At 45.6% G+C, this 18,552-nt stretch overlaps 2 protein-coding genes across 2 annotated transcripts in view; both read right to left on the reverse strand.

Annotated features, from left to right (window-relative positions):
* llgl1 (LLGL scribble cell polarity complex component 1) overlaps positions 1-8,782 on the reverse strand; it is a 32,197-nt gene extending 23,415 nt beyond the window's left edge. Inside the window, exons 1-2 of the mRNA XM_071518931.1 lie at positions 8,702-8,782; positions 6,215-6,312 (exon numbers count right to left, since the gene is read on the reverse strand). Coding sequence (XP_071375032.1) covers positions 6,215-6,312; positions 8,702-8,782 — 179 coding nt within the window. The remainder of the gene's footprint in view (positions 1-6,214; positions 6,313-8,701) is intronic.
* Positions 8,783-10,599: 1,817 nt separating this feature from the next.
* The window catches only part of myo15aa (myosin XVAa), a 41,418-nt gene continuing 33,465 nt past the window's right edge, over positions 10,600-18,552 (reverse strand). Inside the window, exons 46-64 of the mRNA XM_071518926.1 lie at positions 18,379-18,520; positions 18,154-18,265; positions 17,894-17,968; positions 17,035-17,237; positions 16,696-16,820; positions 16,411-16,471; positions 16,134-16,206; positions 15,622-15,695; positions 15,099-15,181; positions 14,684-14,814; positions 14,059-14,153; positions 13,007-13,084; positions 12,552-12,648; positions 12,285-12,445; positions 12,058-12,191; positions 11,622-11,755; positions 11,317-11,450; positions 10,892-11,032; positions 10,600-10,701 (exon numbers count right to left, since the gene is read on the reverse strand). Coding sequence (XP_071375027.1) covers positions 10,600-10,701; positions 10,892-11,032; positions 11,317-11,450; positions 11,622-11,755; positions 12,058-12,191; positions 12,285-12,445; positions 12,552-12,648; positions 13,007-13,084; positions 14,059-14,153; positions 14,684-14,814; positions 15,099-15,181; positions 15,622-15,695; positions 16,134-16,206; positions 16,411-16,471; positions 16,696-16,820; positions 17,035-17,237; positions 17,894-17,968; positions 18,154-18,265; positions 18,379-18,520 — 2,155 coding nt within the window. The remainder of the gene's footprint in view (positions 10,702-10,891; positions 11,033-11,316; positions 11,451-11,621; positions 11,756-12,057; positions 12,192-12,284; positions 12,446-12,551; positions 12,649-13,006; positions 13,085-14,058; positions 14,154-14,683; positions 14,815-15,098; positions 15,182-15,621; positions 15,696-16,133; positions 16,207-16,410; positions 16,472-16,695; positions 16,821-17,034; positions 17,238-17,893; positions 17,969-18,153; positions 18,266-18,378; positions 18,521-18,552) is intronic.

Consider the following 18,552-nt stretch of genomic DNA (forward strand, 5'->3'; position numbering starts at 1 on the left):
CTCCAAAATTCAACTCCTGCACCACTTCCCTACTCTGTTTTGTTCCCCTACTCTCCCATTCAACAGCCCATCCACTCTGCCCAGCTCATTAAGACCACACACCCTTCACCCCTGCAGACAGACAACTTGTTGCCGAGTGGGCTAGTGTGTGTGTGTGTGTCCGTTCATCCATGAGTGTGTGTAGGTGGGGGGTGGGGGGGCGCCCCGAGGAGGAAGCTGGCATGGACCGAGGGCTGCGGGAAAGAGGAGGGTGAAGAGGGTGAGCCAGAGAGAGAGGGGAAGAGTGAGAGGAATTTAAAGGTCCCGAGGTCTCCCCGGAATATCAATGAGGAACGACTGATAGCGAGGGGGACCGAGTGACAGAGAGAAAAAGAGAGAGAGAGACGGAAGGGGGAGGGGGTGGAGAGAGAAGGAACGAGGTGAGGAGAGACAGAGAGAGATAGGAGCGGGGCGAGAAAGAGAGCCGGCGGCTAACAGAGAATAAAAGGACCAAACGGAGTGTGTGAGAGAAAGTAAGAAAAAGTGAGAGCGGCGAGGAGGCGGCGTGTGGTGGAGAAGAGAGAGAAAGAAGGGGGGGGGGGGGGGGGGGGGGGGGCAGAAGGTTGGGAAAAGGTCAGAACGAAAGCAAGGAGAGGACGAGGAGAAGAGAGGGAGGAGCAATAGAGGGTGAATCAGAGTCTGGATTGTCAGCTGGCTTTCATCAGACTGACTGAAAAAGAAAATTTCAAGACTCTACAACACTAGAAACATGCTTTAGCACATCGCTACCTGGCAATAAGATGCCTATCAATTGTCTTCAGCAGAAATGACAGAAAAATGTTCACTTTATGGGTGGAAATTTTACATTTCTTCAACCATGCCAAGAATTGTCTCTGCCAATTAGACTGACGCAATGCAAACCGCAGGCTACACAGTAGAACATCAAAACTAATTGATGTGACTTGGTACAAAACAAAAGCTGGGAACAGTTGGGGGAGAAGGCAGGGAAAAGCGGTATCTGAATTTGCAAATGAAAGAGAGTGGGGTAAAAAAAAAAAAAAAGTACACTACCAAACAAACAAGGCCCAATTGCCTTCACCACGAAACTAGAGAAAAATATTCACTTTATGGGTGGAAAAACACTGCGAGATTCCTTTTAGATTTCTTCAACACATTAAGTAAACGCAGCTGTCCCCAGTCAACTTTGCAAGTCACTGTGTGACCTGAGAAGGAACTTAGGAAATAACTCATGTGAGTTTTTGTTTTTGGACAAGAAGAAAAACAAAAAAAAAAGACAAGAATTTTCCCCAATTAAACCATCCTACAAAAATTTAAGAATTGGGTCAAAAATCAGCATCCATGCTTTCCTTGGCACCGTTGTCCTCTGATTTAAGAGTTGGCTGGGTCAGTAACATGGTGCTTAATTGGCTCAATAAATCTACAGTTTGGTGTTTCTCCAACTCTACAATACAAAAACACTGATGTGTTTTTCAGTATCCTCACTGTAGCGTTAGCCATATTCCCTCTGTTGCCTCATAGTGTTTTTTTTTGTTTTTTTTCTTTCCTTCAATCATAAAACTCACATTTCAGACCACACACATACACACACATCTCAAATTCACCAGCCACTCTTACTATTTTACCAACCAACTGGGTGTTTAGAATAGAAAAGGACCTCCAAATGATTGATGGTTACCTGCCAGGGAGCCCCCCACACACACTATGACCTGGCTTAACACTGGGCCGTAGACAAGGGACTACTGTACTGACCAGAACAACCCGACCCAACAAACTATAAAGGATTCAGGAGATAAACAAACACACAGATTCAGGTCAAGTGTATCTGTACAGCCCTTAATCACAGCTACAGTCTCAAAGGGCTTCACAACACACACATAATGAAACAATAAGTGAGAACCATGAATGAAAACGACCCCCCACCCCCAACCTTAGAATCTCTATTCATTCACAATTCACCATTCGATTCACAACTTGCCCAGACTGTCATGACTCACTCGCTCGGTGCCTGTTATCACACACCCAGCAGTGCAGCTTGTTATTCTGCAGAAGCGGAGATTTGCCCAGAATTTCACAAGATCGATTCCCGCTGTGCTACGAGTTTTTCGGGGAAAAACGCAACCCTATGACATCAATGAGCTAACCAGTGGTCTAACCATTTTATCAAGACTAGAAGAGGATCTTTCAACGACGACTGGGAGTAGTTGAACTCACCAGTCACGGCCAAAACTGTCTGGCATTTGGCTGGTGACTAGTGTTTGAGTTTATGCCCCCACTCTGCCAAAGATGGTTGTAATTTATTCTAATTGAGGCTACTCTAAATACGTGGAACACACCAACGTTAACAGCAGACTATGCATCATGCACAAAGGACCTTATTGTATTATAAAACTTGGAAAAAAGTAAATAAAAGTAATCCAAAGCTTTTAATTTTCGGATTGTCTGGTGCATGTTCAAAGCAGAGCTGCATATTGAGACATATTGAGCAATGCGATCCGATGAATCGACGCGAGGCAGGGTGACCACACAGTGTGGTGTGTGTGACCAACAGGATGTCAGACAGACGGAGAGGGAGAGCTGACAACTGAACACACACACACACACACACACACACACACACACACACAGATCAAAGCGCCACCGTGTTTGTTTGTGTGTGTGCAAATATTAGCTCGTCCTCTGCCTGCCGAATGGACGATACTAGAGCTTCCCAAAGAGTTTCGGTGTGACTCAGCATGTAATGGCACCTAAATAAAGTTGTTTTATGTGTAAATGATATGTGCATTGTGCTGATGTCAGACGTGTGTGTGTGTGTGTGTGTGTTACAAACAGGTATGTAAGCAGCATTTTGTGAACTTTTCATACAGTTTGACCAAACAAAAGCAGATGCCCCGACATGCTGAGCTGTAGACTTTTAAAACCCCTCCGGTCTGCGAGCAGCTCTCATCCCAAGCCACTGCACCGGTCGCCCTGGAAACCAATTCAAAAGCTGCCTTTATTAAGACTAGACTCAGCAACAAAGCTCTTACTCACCCAATCTGCACGCACACACACACACACACACACACACACACACACAGAGGGGAGGGTTAACCCAGGGCAGCGCAACATGCATTCCACGACGGGAGCCTGACTCCCCCAGATCACCCCACCGCCCCCACACATGCTCTCCACACACACACACACACACACACACACAAAACTCCACACCACATTGTCCCCTTCCCCTTGCCGAGCCCCAGTCTGTGGTCGAGGCAGAAACTCTCTGGGCGTAATATGACTCTGTCTTCATAAACAGAGAGAGAAAGGGGAGAGAGAGAGAGAGAGAGAGAGAGAGAGAGAGAGAGAGAGAGAGAGAGAGAGAGAGAGAAAAGGGAGAGAACAAGCGAGAGAAGCTCACGCAAGAGGCTGAGAGGGAGAGCATGTCGACTTGAGAGGGAGGAGAAATCGTGCCGAGAGAGAGGGAGAGAGAGAGAGAGAGAACAGAAGTTTAAACAAAAAAAGCACCAAGGATTTTGCCATTTTCCACTCCATCTTTGTAATTGGGTCAATAAACGCTACATCTGCTCTACCAAACGTTCGACTTCAACACTCTCTTTTTACTCCTCTCTCTCAACTCCTGAACTGCTGCTGCCCCTGAACACACACACACACACACACACACACACACACACACACACACACACCGCCACTCTGGCCGGGCGTCAGTGTGTGCGAGTGGTCTAATCTCTGGTGGGGAGAACCACACATCTGGCACTACTGGCTGGAAATGTGTGTGTGTGTGTGTGGGTTACGAGCAGGTATGTAAGGAGGCACCCCTAGGTCAAACCTGAGTCACTGGATCTGCAGGTTTATCAGGGATCATTGACACAAACAAACACACACACACACTTAATGTACACTGAAAATTAAGTCTATCGTGTGTAACTGATGACTTCATTTCCAAAACGTATATTAAAGAATTATGGATCTAGCTGGCAAAAGTGTCAACCCAAGCATGGTGTTACCGTCTATCCCTTAAGTCAGGGTAAAATTCCATGACTTTTTCTATGAATTTTCATAACGTCAGAGAGCCTCCATGACCTAAAACTGTTCTGCCTTAGTTAATGTTATTTTTTATTAAACCGATCAACAGTCTGGTTTCTACTACAGCTGGGCTCGCTGTGGAGAAAAACAGATGAAAACCACCATCTAATGCAATAAATGAGTCAAGCGAGTTGTAAAAGACAGTCTGGTATTTTCCTGTCAAGCGAGCCATTTGTAAAAATTCCCTTGTATTCCCTGACTTCCCCAGAGAATTTACCCAATTCCCTGGCCTTCCCTATCTGGAACACGCCTCTATAAATTCCATGATATTCCAGAACATTTTTGTTTTGTGGTATCGGTCATTTTGTAAGAGTAGGTGTCGCTTTTATTCAAATGGTGGATATCTAATTTTGGAGCAAAACACTGAGTTTTTTTCCATCCTCCTTCATGTCTTTCACACTCGCTGGCCCTCATCGCCTCTGTGTGTGTGTGTGTGTGTGTGTGTGTGTGTGTGTGTGTGTGTGTGTGTGTGTGTGCGCGCCTCCACCTCTCCCCTCCTCCGCCTCCCGCCGTGGAGCAAGTGCCTGGTACTACCAGCCTCTCTCTCACTCTGAACGCTGCAACTCAAAGAGCTGATTCTCCAGTCACTGCATCAGCAGAACACACACCCACCCACACAGTGAGCCTTCCTACACACACAGCACACCAAATAACCACACGACTGCAGTGAACGTACACTACAAACACTGACAAATTTGATAATATCATATCTTGCATTGCAGCACATACTATACGCACTCACAGCTGAAAGCACAAACACGCAAAATACAACACATCCTTTTGTGAGGATGAGGAGGGACTGAGCTGAAGCTCACCTGCCTCATCGATTAACCATGATGAAATCCAAACATCCAAGTAAACAAACATCACCTCCCGACAGCAGCAGAGCAATGGACTGTGGGCAAGCATCCAAACTGTCCATCCTGCTGTCTCTGAGCAAGACACTGAACCCCCACCAGCTCCAGACCTGCTGTTCTGTAGCTGACCCTGACCTCTGACCTCTGCCCTCTGAATAAAAGAGAATTTCCCCATAGGGATCAATAAAGTGTCACATTCACGGGAGTGGGAGTCGTGTCATGCGGACAGTGCACGCGACTCAAAAAAGGTGGAACTTTTCGACACAACTGAAGCGCTGAGCCAGATGCATCTCAGGCGCCAAACCGATACTTATTTCCATTACAGCTGTACTGAACCTTCCAGCTCATCCTGCGCTGCTCGGCGGACGGAGCCTGGCACCGCCGCTGCCGGGCCTGGAGGTTAGATTCCCACTGGGAGCAGGCTAAAAAAAAAAGCGCATGCACTCAGGGTACTCTGGGGGCACTAAGGATAAAGAGGCTCCGGCAAGTGGCGTATGTCACCCATAAGTGCCGTTTGAGGATGGCAGTTTGAATGGGAACGGGAACGACAGCTCTGTGGTGCAGACTGCGGTGCCCTACTGAACTGATGTTATATAAACGGCACTGCTGCAGATAGAACTGATCAGTATCTCCTCGACATTTATAAAGCTGCGGGGGAGGCGCTACGGCGAGGAAGCCAACACCGCTGCTTAAGGAAATGTCACAGAACATTTCAACTTCAAGCACAAACAAGTATGGGCCTAGTGTGGAGAAATCACAGTCAAATCCAGAATAAAAGTAATGAAAGTAGTTTCTCGTGCTACAACCACAAATAGGATCACAACAAAAATGTGCATTAAAACAAAACATCCCAGGTAGAAAACAGTTAGAGGAGAAACTCTGACTTCTGTTTCCTACAAAGCGACAGAGAAAGACGGCGCTGTAACTGCACTGCAGAGCTGATGTGGAGATAAACAGAGCGGCACTTCAAAGACACACACACACACACACACACACACACACACACACATCACATCACTGCAAGACAAGTCTACCAGCCACCGCTCAGAGGTTGTTCTACAGCTTTCCTCTCCTGAAAATCACAGCCGGCTGGTAAACTTGGAAAAGGGGGCCGGTGGATTTTGGGATGCATTATCTATTTTCCCGACCTGCAGATGCTTCATGGAGTTAACTCTCGCTGTGTTTTAGGAAACACAGAATATTGGAGCTTGTGAGGAGAGAGAGAACGAGACAGAGAGAGAACGAGTAAGAGAGAGAATGATAATAAAGGATACATTTTGATGGCTCCTGACTTTGTGCCGATGGCCATGAGCTGCAGCTTGGGGTCAAAGGCCAAAGCACTGGGCTGGTGGGGGAATCCATGCTCCACAGTCTGAGACAGAGACAGAGAGATAGAGAGATAGAGAGAGGTGGAGAGTGAGAGAGAGACAGAAGAAAGAAGTGGAGATACAAAGAAAACACTAAGATTATTTTTCTCTTCCCTTAAAATACATCCTTCTACAATGTGTTAGAGAGTGTGTGTGTGTGTGTGTGTGCGTCAGACTGTATAGCCAGTGAGGCGTCTAAAAGGGAGGACTCCCTTAATAAAGTTGGAGTAAAGTTCTTAAAAAGCGGTGATGGAAGCAGCATTGCTTTATTGCAGTGCTCTGCAGGCCTTGTTAAATGGGATTAACATAAATTCACAGCTTTCCTCCTGCCCATGTTAGGAGAAGAGGGAGAGACAGCTGGGAAAGCAGTTAGGGCTACAGGGGGAGAAGAAAAGAAACGAGAGCAGAGAGCCGAACCTGCTTTAAGGAGGTCAGGGGGGTCTTAAACTTTAGTGGCCAGGAACCCCCAACTGGGGACGGAGACCAAAAAACAAAATCTAGGAATGAGACATTTAGCCTCGCCCCAGGTAAGATGTAGAACACAACCATAACTGTTTTATCCCTAAAGCATTTGTCTGTCTCTCACACACACACACAGACAGACAGACAAACAAAGCCACATCAAAGCAACACACACACTCCTGTTGAGAGACCACCTCTTTGACAGTTGAGGCAGCTGGTGCCAAACTTGTTTGTGTGTGTGTGTGTGTGTGTGTGTGGCTGTCACAGCGATATGGACAGTCCATGGACTTTGAACATGCTACATCGTTCAGCCCACCTGAACACAGTGTGACAGTGGATAAACATACATCTCTCTTATAAACACACTTTAGACATGCTTCTACTTAACTTGTTTTTCTATTATGTATATTACTTTGTCATGCATCCTTCCCTCCTACTATAATTACTTTTTTTTATTCCTGTCAAGCACTTTGTAACTGTTTTGCTAAGCACTAGGCTATATAAATAAAGTTATTATTATCATTATTATGCGTGTCACCACCTACACACCCCTGCTGTTGCTGTGCCATTCTTGTCTCCTGCCAAAAAGGGAACCCCCCTTCAAAATATAAGAAAATAAGTATCTTGATTGTATAAACCCTATGATATAGTTTATGCATGCATTTCTACATAATCCTGTCAACTGGGATCATATGTTGTCATGCCACCCACTGCTCATGTTCAATTTTGGCTTTCAGCACCAAACCTTTCGGGGCTCCTGCTCTCTGGACCCTCTGCTGTACTTTGAGTGGCACAGTGTGCAGACACACAGCAGCCTCACCTGACCACAGCTGAAGGCCACTGGTTCTCAACTGGTTTTGCTTTGCGCTGTATATCATCTTAGACCTTGTCAACTGAGTTGCAGTCCGACCATAAGATTATCTGCAATTGTTATATGATATGCACAACTATCAATACATTCCTTATTCCTGACAAATGGGTGCTGCAGCCTACTTTTAGGCCCCCCCCCCCCCAGTTTAGCAACAGTGGTCAAGGTGACAACACGCAGCTCTCTGAAAGCGGATCTCAAATTTGTTCATGCCAGGAACTCCTAAATAGATTTATGCACTGGCCAATGAGGGAAAGCCCTCTGGGAATGTTAACTCAGCTTTCTGAGATGTGCGTAGAAAGCTACAGATTTACATGGGTTGGTTTGTTTCCATGTTGATGTGGAGCCAAAGTTGAGAAGCATGAAACCTGACACTCAATAGAAATGCTTTCATACCCCAGATCCTCCAAACAGAAACCAAGAGAGGTCTGGGCTCTCAGCACCTCATCTACAGCTAGGAAAGACCTGCAAGTCTATACAAAGTATCTAGTTTCTGTTGGCACTAGTCTAAACCTGTGAGGTGAAAATGATAGTGAAAATTGCCCCTCTGACTCTGCAGCTGAATCACACACTGAGTGCCATCTTGATCAATATGCAATATGGGTCACACTCACATGAAGCTGCACTGCTACAACACCACTTAAAGTAATCTAGGTAATCTCTAGCCTGGTAATCCCTATCACTCCCGTAATCAGTTGTTGATGCTGAATTACAGCAGTGCTGAGTCTGGAGTAAGTTTCGGCGGTTGTTGTTTAGTTTGGACTCAGGCCCGCTTGGATGAAAACCAATTAACACGCCGTGAAAACAATTAAGACAATTAACCGCCAGACGGCATCGGTTCCTCCTGCACCGTCCGTCTGCCCTGCGCTAAAATCCATCAGCTTTGCAATCTGTAATTCTGTGTTTGTAGGATAGAAACAGAAACAGAGAGCAGCAGCGGGGGAAATGCTGCAAGAGTGCTCGAGTTCAGATGTGTTCCCCTTCAAAAAAAAAAAACACGGCTGGGTTTAGTTTCGGGGAGCAGCAGAGGAGGAACCCCCCCCCCCTCCGTCCCGTTACTTTACCTTGTTGAAGGCGAACAGCTCCTGTTTTATCTTCTCTCTCTGCGGGTCCGTGCCCTGCCGACGAAACCTGAACTTCATCATCTTGAAGCCGGCCGAGGGGAGGGGGGGAAACAGGGGAGGAAACACAGCCGAGCCAGGGAACGGTGAAATTCCTCGGCGGCAGGAGAAGCGGTGCGGTCGGACGATGCTAAGCTAGCTAACCAACTAGCCCATGCAGGCTGAAAGCGGGGCTGGCAGGCTGCGACGCTGCTGCTGCTGCTGCTGCTGCGGGGCTGCGGCTCTCCTCCCTCTCTCTCCTGGTGCTGTTTAGGTCGTGGGTCTGACCACAACCCCCCGGTTCACACGAACCCCGCTTGTGTCGTCCAATAAGGGCGAAGAAATCTGCGAGCAATTATGCAGAAACGCCCACACGGCCCAGCGCTGTGGAATGCGATGTTGGATTTGTGGCACGGGACGCGCCCGCATGGTCGGAGTTTCCAACGTAACGTAGGATAACGTAAACTGATATAAATCGGCGCACCCCGTATGTAAAATTAAATATCGTCAGAGTTTGAAGCCGGGCCGCTATAAAGATAACTGACAAGTTGGCCAGCCAATAAGAGACAGGAATTTATAATTAGGCTCTTCCAGTCATCAATTCACAAAAATGAATAGATTTATATTACAAACTTTTATTATTCATAGTCATAATATTTCTTAATGTACAATATTATTCAAGTACATTCGCTGTGTACAATATTTGCAAACAAAAATACATTTCATTACAATCTGATCATCATCATCTCAGTCAGTGCAAAGTATTCAGTGATGTGGCCTGTGAGTCCATGTTGTGCCAAAATTTGTTTCCCAGAAAAACTTGTTTCCCCTGGCACGTCTTTCCCTTGATTTCACAAGCAGGGAACAAAATAAGAAAATCATTTCAATTTTGTGGCTTGTTTTCCTATTGCTGGCTTTCAAACTGTAAAACAACATTTTAAAAACATCTCAAGGTATTCCAAAGAATGAAAGTAGGTTCCCAAAAGTAATAGCTGCCTCCTAATGAAGGAGCTCTTATAACTTAAACCCACAAGCGTCCATTGATTCTGCAAGGAATCCAGGCTATACATTAGTTTACTTGACATTTTTAAGCACTAATTCCTAATAATGTCCTTAACAAAACAACAACACATAAGGACAAAATGAGGACACACCACCAGGGAAACACATTTTTTAGGGGAGACATATTTTGGCAACAATCTACTGCAGAGGTTCTGAACCGTTTTCAAAGCAGGACCAAAACTATTTTAATTCGATATCGCCCCGGGGCCGAGGCTAATCAAATCATACTAATCTTCTGAAGTGGGGACCCACCGCAAAGAGAACCGTGACCCATTATGGGCTTCGGCTCATAGTTCAAGAAACGCTGGCGAATAGGTTTAGATGCTAAAGAGTACAAGGCCAAGGCAGAGCAGGATGTACAGAGTTCTGGATATAAACTTCCAACTAAAAAAGATCTGTATCAAGTGTCGAGTCCTCACATTGCATTAAAGACACTTGCATGCATTTCACTCAGTAGTGTGTGTGTGTGGGAGAATATGGGCGTGTACTGACTTATTGGATATACTGTGATCCTACTGTACCATCCTGTACATGTCAGTGTTATTTATAAGACTGATAGAGGGGTGAACTCTATACGCCCTGCTCTACTATGTTAATGAGGTCGGTATAAAACTCTACACTTCAGTTTTGACTTTCATAATGCTGTACATCCATCACTTATAGAAACATTATTGCAATTAAATTAAAGTCTATATCAAAAATATTCTATTTTTGAAATAGAGGTAGATACAAAATATTTATGAGGCATGAAGATGGATTTTGTGTGCGTGTGTGTGTGTGTGTGTGTGTGTGTGTGTGTGCTATAGCAGGGTGATTTCGCTCGGTGGCAAGGTGAGTCTCTTCTCTCTGACTGACAGCAGGTTCTCCATGTGCATGGCAATGACCCGGCACAGCTCCAGACCCTGGACACACACACACACACACACAAATAACATGGCACAACTAAGATAAAGCACTGGATCAAAATGCACATAGACAAATTACATGTTTCATATTGTAAGTGCTAATTACCTTTATTTATCTCTCTCTCTCTCCCTCTCTCTCTCTATCTCTCTCTCTCACACACCCACACACACACACACACATACAGACCTGCTCCAGCTGCAGCTGTATGATGCGCTGGGTGAGCAGGTCTCCTATCATGATCTCCACATAGGGGTAGCTGGAGCCTGAGGTGGGTCTCTGGGTACGAGTCGACTGCACCTCCTTCAGAGGGAAACGCACCATGGCCTCCTAATCACACACACACACACACACACAAAAAAGTTTTAAGATTCTCATCTAATTTCCTTTTGTGTGTGTTTTGTGGGTCATCGGATCTGAACACAATGTAAACAACATGGATGTACAGGAGCAGACAGGACAGTATCACCAGCAGATGGAGACAAAGGCTTTATTTTGGAATTTCCCCACTCACATTTTCCCCAGCCGGTCCAGGGATTTGAACTGGCAACCTTATGCTCACAGACTGGATGTGTGTACGAGTGCATATGTGTGTGTGTGTGAGAGCGACATACATGAGTATCCTTGTTGAGGAAGTGCAGTCCGTTCTGATTGACAGACAGGATGCACGGGGCTTGGACGGAGGCGGAGCTCGAACTCTGGATGTAGAAGAAGGAGGAGCCGAACATGGGGAAGGCACTGACGAGACCTGAGCGAAAACACATGACGGGTCAGCTCTAATCCGCCAGCACATTATGGAAAACAAGCAGGATTGATGAATAATGAAGGACCTCTATGACAGCTACTGCTATACATGCATTCTGTGAGTCAGTTTCACACACACACACACACACACACACACACAGAGCTGAGGTCTTACCTAGGAACTGTGCGCGGGCCTGGTACGGGTTGAGGGGCTGCACCTGCTGCATGTGCTGAGTCGTCATATTCAGCCAGTGCTGGGAACCCTGTTTGCCATAGAACTGAGGGGGGACACACTCCTGCACCTCGCGGCTTTAAACACACACACACACACACACACACACACACACACACACACACACACACACACACGGAAAAAGGCAGGCATACACTCAGAGGCTACATTAATATGTTATACATGTGCATGCTTGCTTGTGTTTACTGCATAAACATGTGGAAGTGTGTTTGCATATTTTTGCGTATATAAGTATGCGTGTGCAGCTTGTCTTACATGAGTGTGCAGTTTGAGTTAAGGTTAAAAAAATATGGATGGATAAAAGCAAATATCCAGCAAATGCCATATGTAATATGTGTATTTGTGTGTGTTTATTTACAGGGTGGGCAGGTAGAGGGTGTCCTTGGCACGGTGCTGTAGGGCGGCCAGCCTGGCGACCTGCTGCAGATGCTGTTCACTGGGCATACCCTGAGGAACCACACTCAGCAAGGCCTTAAGGTAGTCTGGCAACACCTGGGGACAGAGAGATGGAGACAGTGAGTGAGTGAGAGAGAGAGAGAGAGAGAGAGAGAGACAGAAATGTAGATCCCTCCATCTGGGTCCTACCTGGTTATAGTGCATGGTGACATAGAGTTCGTTGTCCAGCTTGAGAGCCAGACTCCAGATGACTCTCCTGAACCACAGACTGTAGTTGGCGTCCACTGGCTCCGCCTCGGTGGCGATGTCCAGGATGTACTCCCGCTTGTTCAGCGGACGCACGTTCTGACCTACACAGACACACACACACACACAGAAACACAGAGTCTAGCTGTTACTTGTTTAAGACTGTTTGCATTTTAGTTCTTCAGTGTGACAGGACAAGATCCTTCTCACCTCTGTGTGTGACCACAAAGATGGCGTATTCATCCATGGCCTCCACCCTGTGCTGGTCCATCTCATAGCAAAGCTCCTCGATGGCATCCAGCGCCACCTGAAACAAACACATCCGTTCAGCATCATCATGCGGAGCCACAGATGCAGCCTCTGTTTTTCCTTCCTAAAGAGCAGCTTGAAACCAGTTCTTTCACTGCCTCTCCTACTGTTTTCACAGTCATTCTACTGTTCCTGTGTTCCTGTCACACTGGTAGCATGGTGGGACCAAGCCAAGAGCCTGCAGTCAGCTCCACCAATCAGAAGCTAGCTCTGTCCAAGATGTGAATCATAGTGAATCATTATTGTGTTGAATTTGGCCACAACTGTTCTTGGCCCTGTGGGCTGAGCATGTATGCTGCTTTCCCTTGGGAATCAATACAATAGAATTTCATTGGATGTGTGTGTGTGTGACTCACAGAGCAGGTCTTGATTTTCAGGTGCCTCTCGATCCCACCTGGCAGCAGGAACAGCTGTCTCTTGGAGCTCCGCCCAGCCTGCACACCAATCAGAGAGAGAGCAGAGTGAGAGACCTGCAGCCAGACACCAAACAGCTGGAGAACAGGACGGGCACCTGGTACCCTCCCAGTCATGTGATGGGCTGACACCAGTAAAGGAGTGTACTGCTGCAATCAAGCACATAAATAGCCGGCAGCAGCAGCAGCAAAACAAACTCACACCTAAGCATGACAGATGGAGTAAGAAGAGGAGCATCACTGCTGCTGAATCTAGTTGAATTTAGCTTATCATAGTTAGAAACCCTATAACTTTACCCTATTCACATTTTTTTATTGGCTCTTTGGAAAAGAGAGTGCTTACTATGCAGACTGTTTCTCCTTGTAGCAACTGATAGTGTAATAACTATCACATTATAACATTATCCAGTCATTATTATTATTATCATAATTGCAACTGATGATGTGATAATAATATTGACAATAATTTAATAACTTTTAAGAATAAGAAGAATGTAATAGCTTGAGTTGTTACATTATTAGTCAATATTATTATTCCATCATCAACTAAAAATCACCACGGATGAAGGAATAATCACCAGTCAATGTACTAGTGATGTAATGTTATTGTGTTTTCTAGGAAAAAAAAACAGGTTTCATTACATTTTCGACCCATTTAGAGACATTTTTATTACATTTTTACCAGTTATTTCATCATCCAGCAGTTATTATATTATCAGTTGTTATGTTTCTATGTCATGTGGTTCTCTGTTTGAGCTGTTGGCTGGTTTTCACCGCTGATTCAGAACAGGCAGGTCAGCAGCCAGCCGCCGGGAGGCCCGATTTAAAACAAACACAAAGAACACCCCCCCACCCAACTGGCAGCCCTTAAACGAGCGCGCCCACAGAGACCAGGAGCCAGGAAGATTGATTGTTTGAAAGAGAGGCTGGAAAGAGCATTGAGTGGTTGAAGGACAGACTGAGAAGAACACTGATTGGCTGAATGAGAGACTAACCAACATAGCTTTTAGCTCCATGCTGTTGGGGTATTCCACACGTCCGCCATATTGGAACGTCCTCCTCAGGTTCTGCTCACACGCCTTGGCGATGCCTGTCAATCAACAGCAGCAGCCAATCAACACTCGGATCACTGACAGTAAGAATCAGATTGATGTTGATAGACTGATGAACATGTAGGTTGTTGATGGGCTGTAATGTCTATTCAGTGGATGGATGTATGGATGTATGGATGGATGTATGGATGGATGGATGTATGGATGTATGGATGTATGGATGTATGGATGGATGTATGGATGGATGGATGTATGGATGTATGGATGTATGGATGTATGGATGGATGTATGGATGGATGGATGTATGGATGTATGGATGTATGGATGTATGGATGGATGTATGGATGGATGGATATATGGATGTATGGATGTATGGATGGATGGATGGATGGATGGATGGATGGATGGATGGCTGGATGGATGGATGGATGGATGGATGGATGGCTGGATGGCTGTATGGATGTATGTATGTATGGATGGATGGATGGATGGATGGATGGATGGATGTATGGATGGATGGATGGATGGACAGAGAAATAAACAGCCAGTTAAACACAGCATTGTCTACCTTGGAACTGTGCCCCGGGGCTGTCAGAGGCGTCCTGGAGGAACTTCAACACAAAGGGCTTCATCACATCAGAACAGCGGTGGAAAGCTGTCAGGATGTACAGCAGCCTCCAGCCTCGCTGACAACTGTCACTACAGACAACACACACACACACACACACACACACAAGCACACACACCAGCACAACAACAAATTTAAAGCACCCCTATGGACTGCTATAGAACACTTTATTACAAACTCTGTGACATCATGCAAGCTGCTCGCCATAACTTTACTGGTACTCAGTACTAGTAATAGCAGTTTAAGTCTAATGTTATTTAGGACGAGTATGTAGCTTCTAACCCAATCAGCAAATGTTTCTAAATGACACTAGAAAATAGGTAAATTCCACATATATCATGTGGAGGAGTCTTACGGTTTGGAGCTGGTGTTGGCAGTGACCTGCTTCATCACCTGGCAGTACACCTCATCCTTCATCAGGCCATGGTCGGCACTTAGCTAGAGGATTTATAAGCACACACAACACACACATGCACAGGGATATGCACGCACACACACACACACACACACACACACACACACACATACAAAATTAAAATAAAGCTTAGGTGAAAACCGCATGAAAAGCAAGAAAAGCTGACTCAAGGTTGAGCAGGTTAATTTAAAATTGATATGAAAGGCACTCTCATCCCAAGCATACGCACACACATACACACACACACACACACGCACACACTTCGTAAGACCATTCTCAAAGGCTACTAGCAGTAAATAGGAAAGGAGTTTGTTTAGGTCTTATTGTGTGTGGTGGAATTTTTACATAAATGCATTATGTATGAATCAGTCTGTGTATCCTTATTTCAATATTTTTGGCTGTGTGTCTCCATATCAAATGTGTGAAAGAGAGGATGTGTGTGTCTGTGTGTGTGTGTGTATACCCTCAGTATAGTGGTGACCAGGTCCTGTTCAGTCAGACCTTTCAGTGGGAAGTCTCCCATGAACTTCATTATGGCTGAACAACAACATAGATAACATGACATAAGATAGGAACAAATAACATTCAGAAAAGAAGAGAAGACTCTGTTGTATGTCTTTCTTTCCCCCCCATCCTTCCCTCATTTAAAGGCTCAATCCATAACCAAAGCATGATACCTCTGTTTTCATTGTCACCCCAATAGTGGCCTTGTTTACATTGTGATTTATTTGATCAAAACCCCTTTTGTAACTTTCAAATTGAGCTTTTGATATGAGAACAAGAGCTAACATTAGTTTTAAATGTATCGTGAGAGTATAGAAGGTGTTTGTTGACATTTGTCCCAAAAATGCTGTATTTTGTGCTATAACAGTTAACTAAAGATCTAACATAAAAATGTCTGTAGCCCCTTCCTTTCTCTCTTCCTTCTCTTTTTCCTTGCTGTATCCCTCCCTCCCTCCCTTCCTCTTCTCTCACCTAAGAAGATGTCAGCAGCCACTCTGTTCATCCCACTATCAGAGAAGTCAATCAGAGACTCCTGGATCGGAGACTGGAGAGAAAAAAAACAAAAAAACATAACCGCATAACAAGGAATGAAATGTTTCTTCAAGATTCGAGTCCTTATAATGTGAAAATGATGAGAGTAGGGCATCAACAGTAAATACTTCAAGGTCTATTTTGCAGCAGTCCTAAGCAGCAGTTAGGACTGCTAACAAAAGATATGATTCTATAATTCTATTTTGAGGCGTTTTACCTTGGAGAATTTGACCATGTCAGCAGGCTCCCTGCCCTCCTTCCCCTTCTTGGCCTTGGCACTGTAGACAGAAAACACAGGGACTAAACACAGGCAGCTGTCACTTCAACAGTTAGAGCTGTAATGATTTAAGGACAGCAGTACTAAGTCGTGTGTGACTTAAACGTCTTATCCTGATAGATATAAGGCTTCATACAGTATATTCAAATAATCGATTCAAGTTTTCATGCAGTGCAATGTGCAGTGTGTGTGTGTGTGTGTGTGTGTGTGTGTGTGTGTTTTGACCTCCTGTTCCTCTGCGCCTCTCTGAAGTACTTCTTGGCGAACTCAGCCATTTGGTACTGGCTGCCATGCAGAGGCAGATCCTCCAGGTCTGCATTCACACTGTCCCCATACATCTCACTCACCATCTGACACACACACACACACAGACCAAAAAAAGCTCAGCAACACAGCCACTTACCAAAACACCAAAGATGAACTAAATTATTCCAGCACATATAAACAGGCTTGTTCAAATATTTTGTTACTAATGCTACAACATGGACGTAGTAAATAAGACCCAAGATCTATTTTTGGACTATATTCTGTCCTAATATGAATAAACATCTTCCGGTTCTGTACCTCTGTGGAGCGGTCCAGCTCGTGGGCAGCGATCGCCGAGCCCATCGCCACAGCAATAGCGGCGGAGGCCGCGACCCGTCCCTGTCTGTCGCGAGGCTCCGCCCTCTCGGCGGGGAGAATCAGGAAGTCTGGAGCGGCCACGGGACGGACATAGTCCCTGGGAAACACTCCCGACCTGCCGTACACAGCTCCGAACCGCCAGCCTGCACACACACACACACACACACGCAGATGCAAATACAAAACACACACAAGTATTACACACAAACCCCAAAAATCTCTCACGCAAAACACACTACAACACAAACTGCAGCCATTCTGTCAAGAGCAAATCCATGACGTGCAAACACAACAAACTCAGTCACATCTTGAGTCACTCTATGGGGGAAACGGGAAGTCACAGGTTTGAATCCATAACTGGAGTGAATGCAAAACGCCATTGAGGATCCCTTGAGCAAGGCACTTAACCCTAAACAGCTCTAGTGAAGCTGCTAAGTGGCCAACAGTAGAAGAAGACTGCAAATGTAATGGGCAGCTGCATTGTGTGAATGTGTGTAATTGTGTGAATGTGAAGCTGGGAATTGCTGATGAAGGTTTTTTCTTTTTTTTTACAAAAAAGTGTGGGCAGCTCACATTAATCAAAGATGTTTTCTTTTCTTAATAGGACAGTGGCATGAATAAGAAGTTAAAGGGGAAACACAGAAGTTGAGGCTCTATAACAAAGTCATAGAGTGACAATACCAGTCTATTAACACAGCAAACCCAAACCAAAACAAGACAGTAACAGAATACCAAACAGCAAAGCCAACACACACACACACCCACACACACACAGGGGCAAGAACCCTCCAGAACCCACCAAACTCAGGTGTGTCTCTCTTTAGCTCTTCCAGAAGCATGACCTTCTTCCTCACTATGCAGCCGTAACATTTGCCTGAACACACACACACACACACACACACACGCATAAAGCACAGAGAAGCAAAGACATACATGGCTCCCAGCAGCAGACAAGCAGCTTTGACAGACGAATAGTCAGTCACAAGTAGTAAGATATCACTATGCCAGTCCTCAGTATATGTGTGTGTGTGTGTGTGTGTGTGTGTGTGTGTGTCTCACTGGACTCCAGCCCCTCCATGTGCTGCAGTCTAATGATGTCTCCCTTGTGGAAGCTGAGCAGGGTCCTGTCGTCTGTAATGAAGTTCCTCACCGCCACCATGTACTCCGAGTCCTGACCGGAGAGACCTGACATGTTTTACCACTGCTGCAAAATATGTGTACTGGTGTCGCATTTGGAGAGAGAGAGAGAGAGAGAGAGAGAGAGGGAGAGAGAGAGAGAGAGACCTTCTTGAGCTCGGTGAGGAAGTAGTCGATCATGTGTTTGACCTGCGGCGCCTTGGCAGAGAACAGGATGAGCTTCTCGTTGGTCAGGTTGAACTCCAGCATGTTCTTAGACGGGATCGACACAAACAGGATGTCCGAGTAGCTGCGCAGGAAGTGACACGCAAAGACCAGGAA

The sequence above is a fragment of the Centroberyx affinis genome, unplaced genomic scaffold, assembly GCF_046629955.1.
Source record: "Centroberyx affinis isolate AG114_WGS23_722 - 3 ecotype Tasmania unplaced genomic scaffold, CSIRO-AGI_Caff_v1 ptg000645l_1, whole genome shotgun sequence".
NCBI lineage: Eukaryota > Metazoa > Chordata > Actinopteri > Beryciformes > Berycidae > Centroberyx > Centroberyx affinis.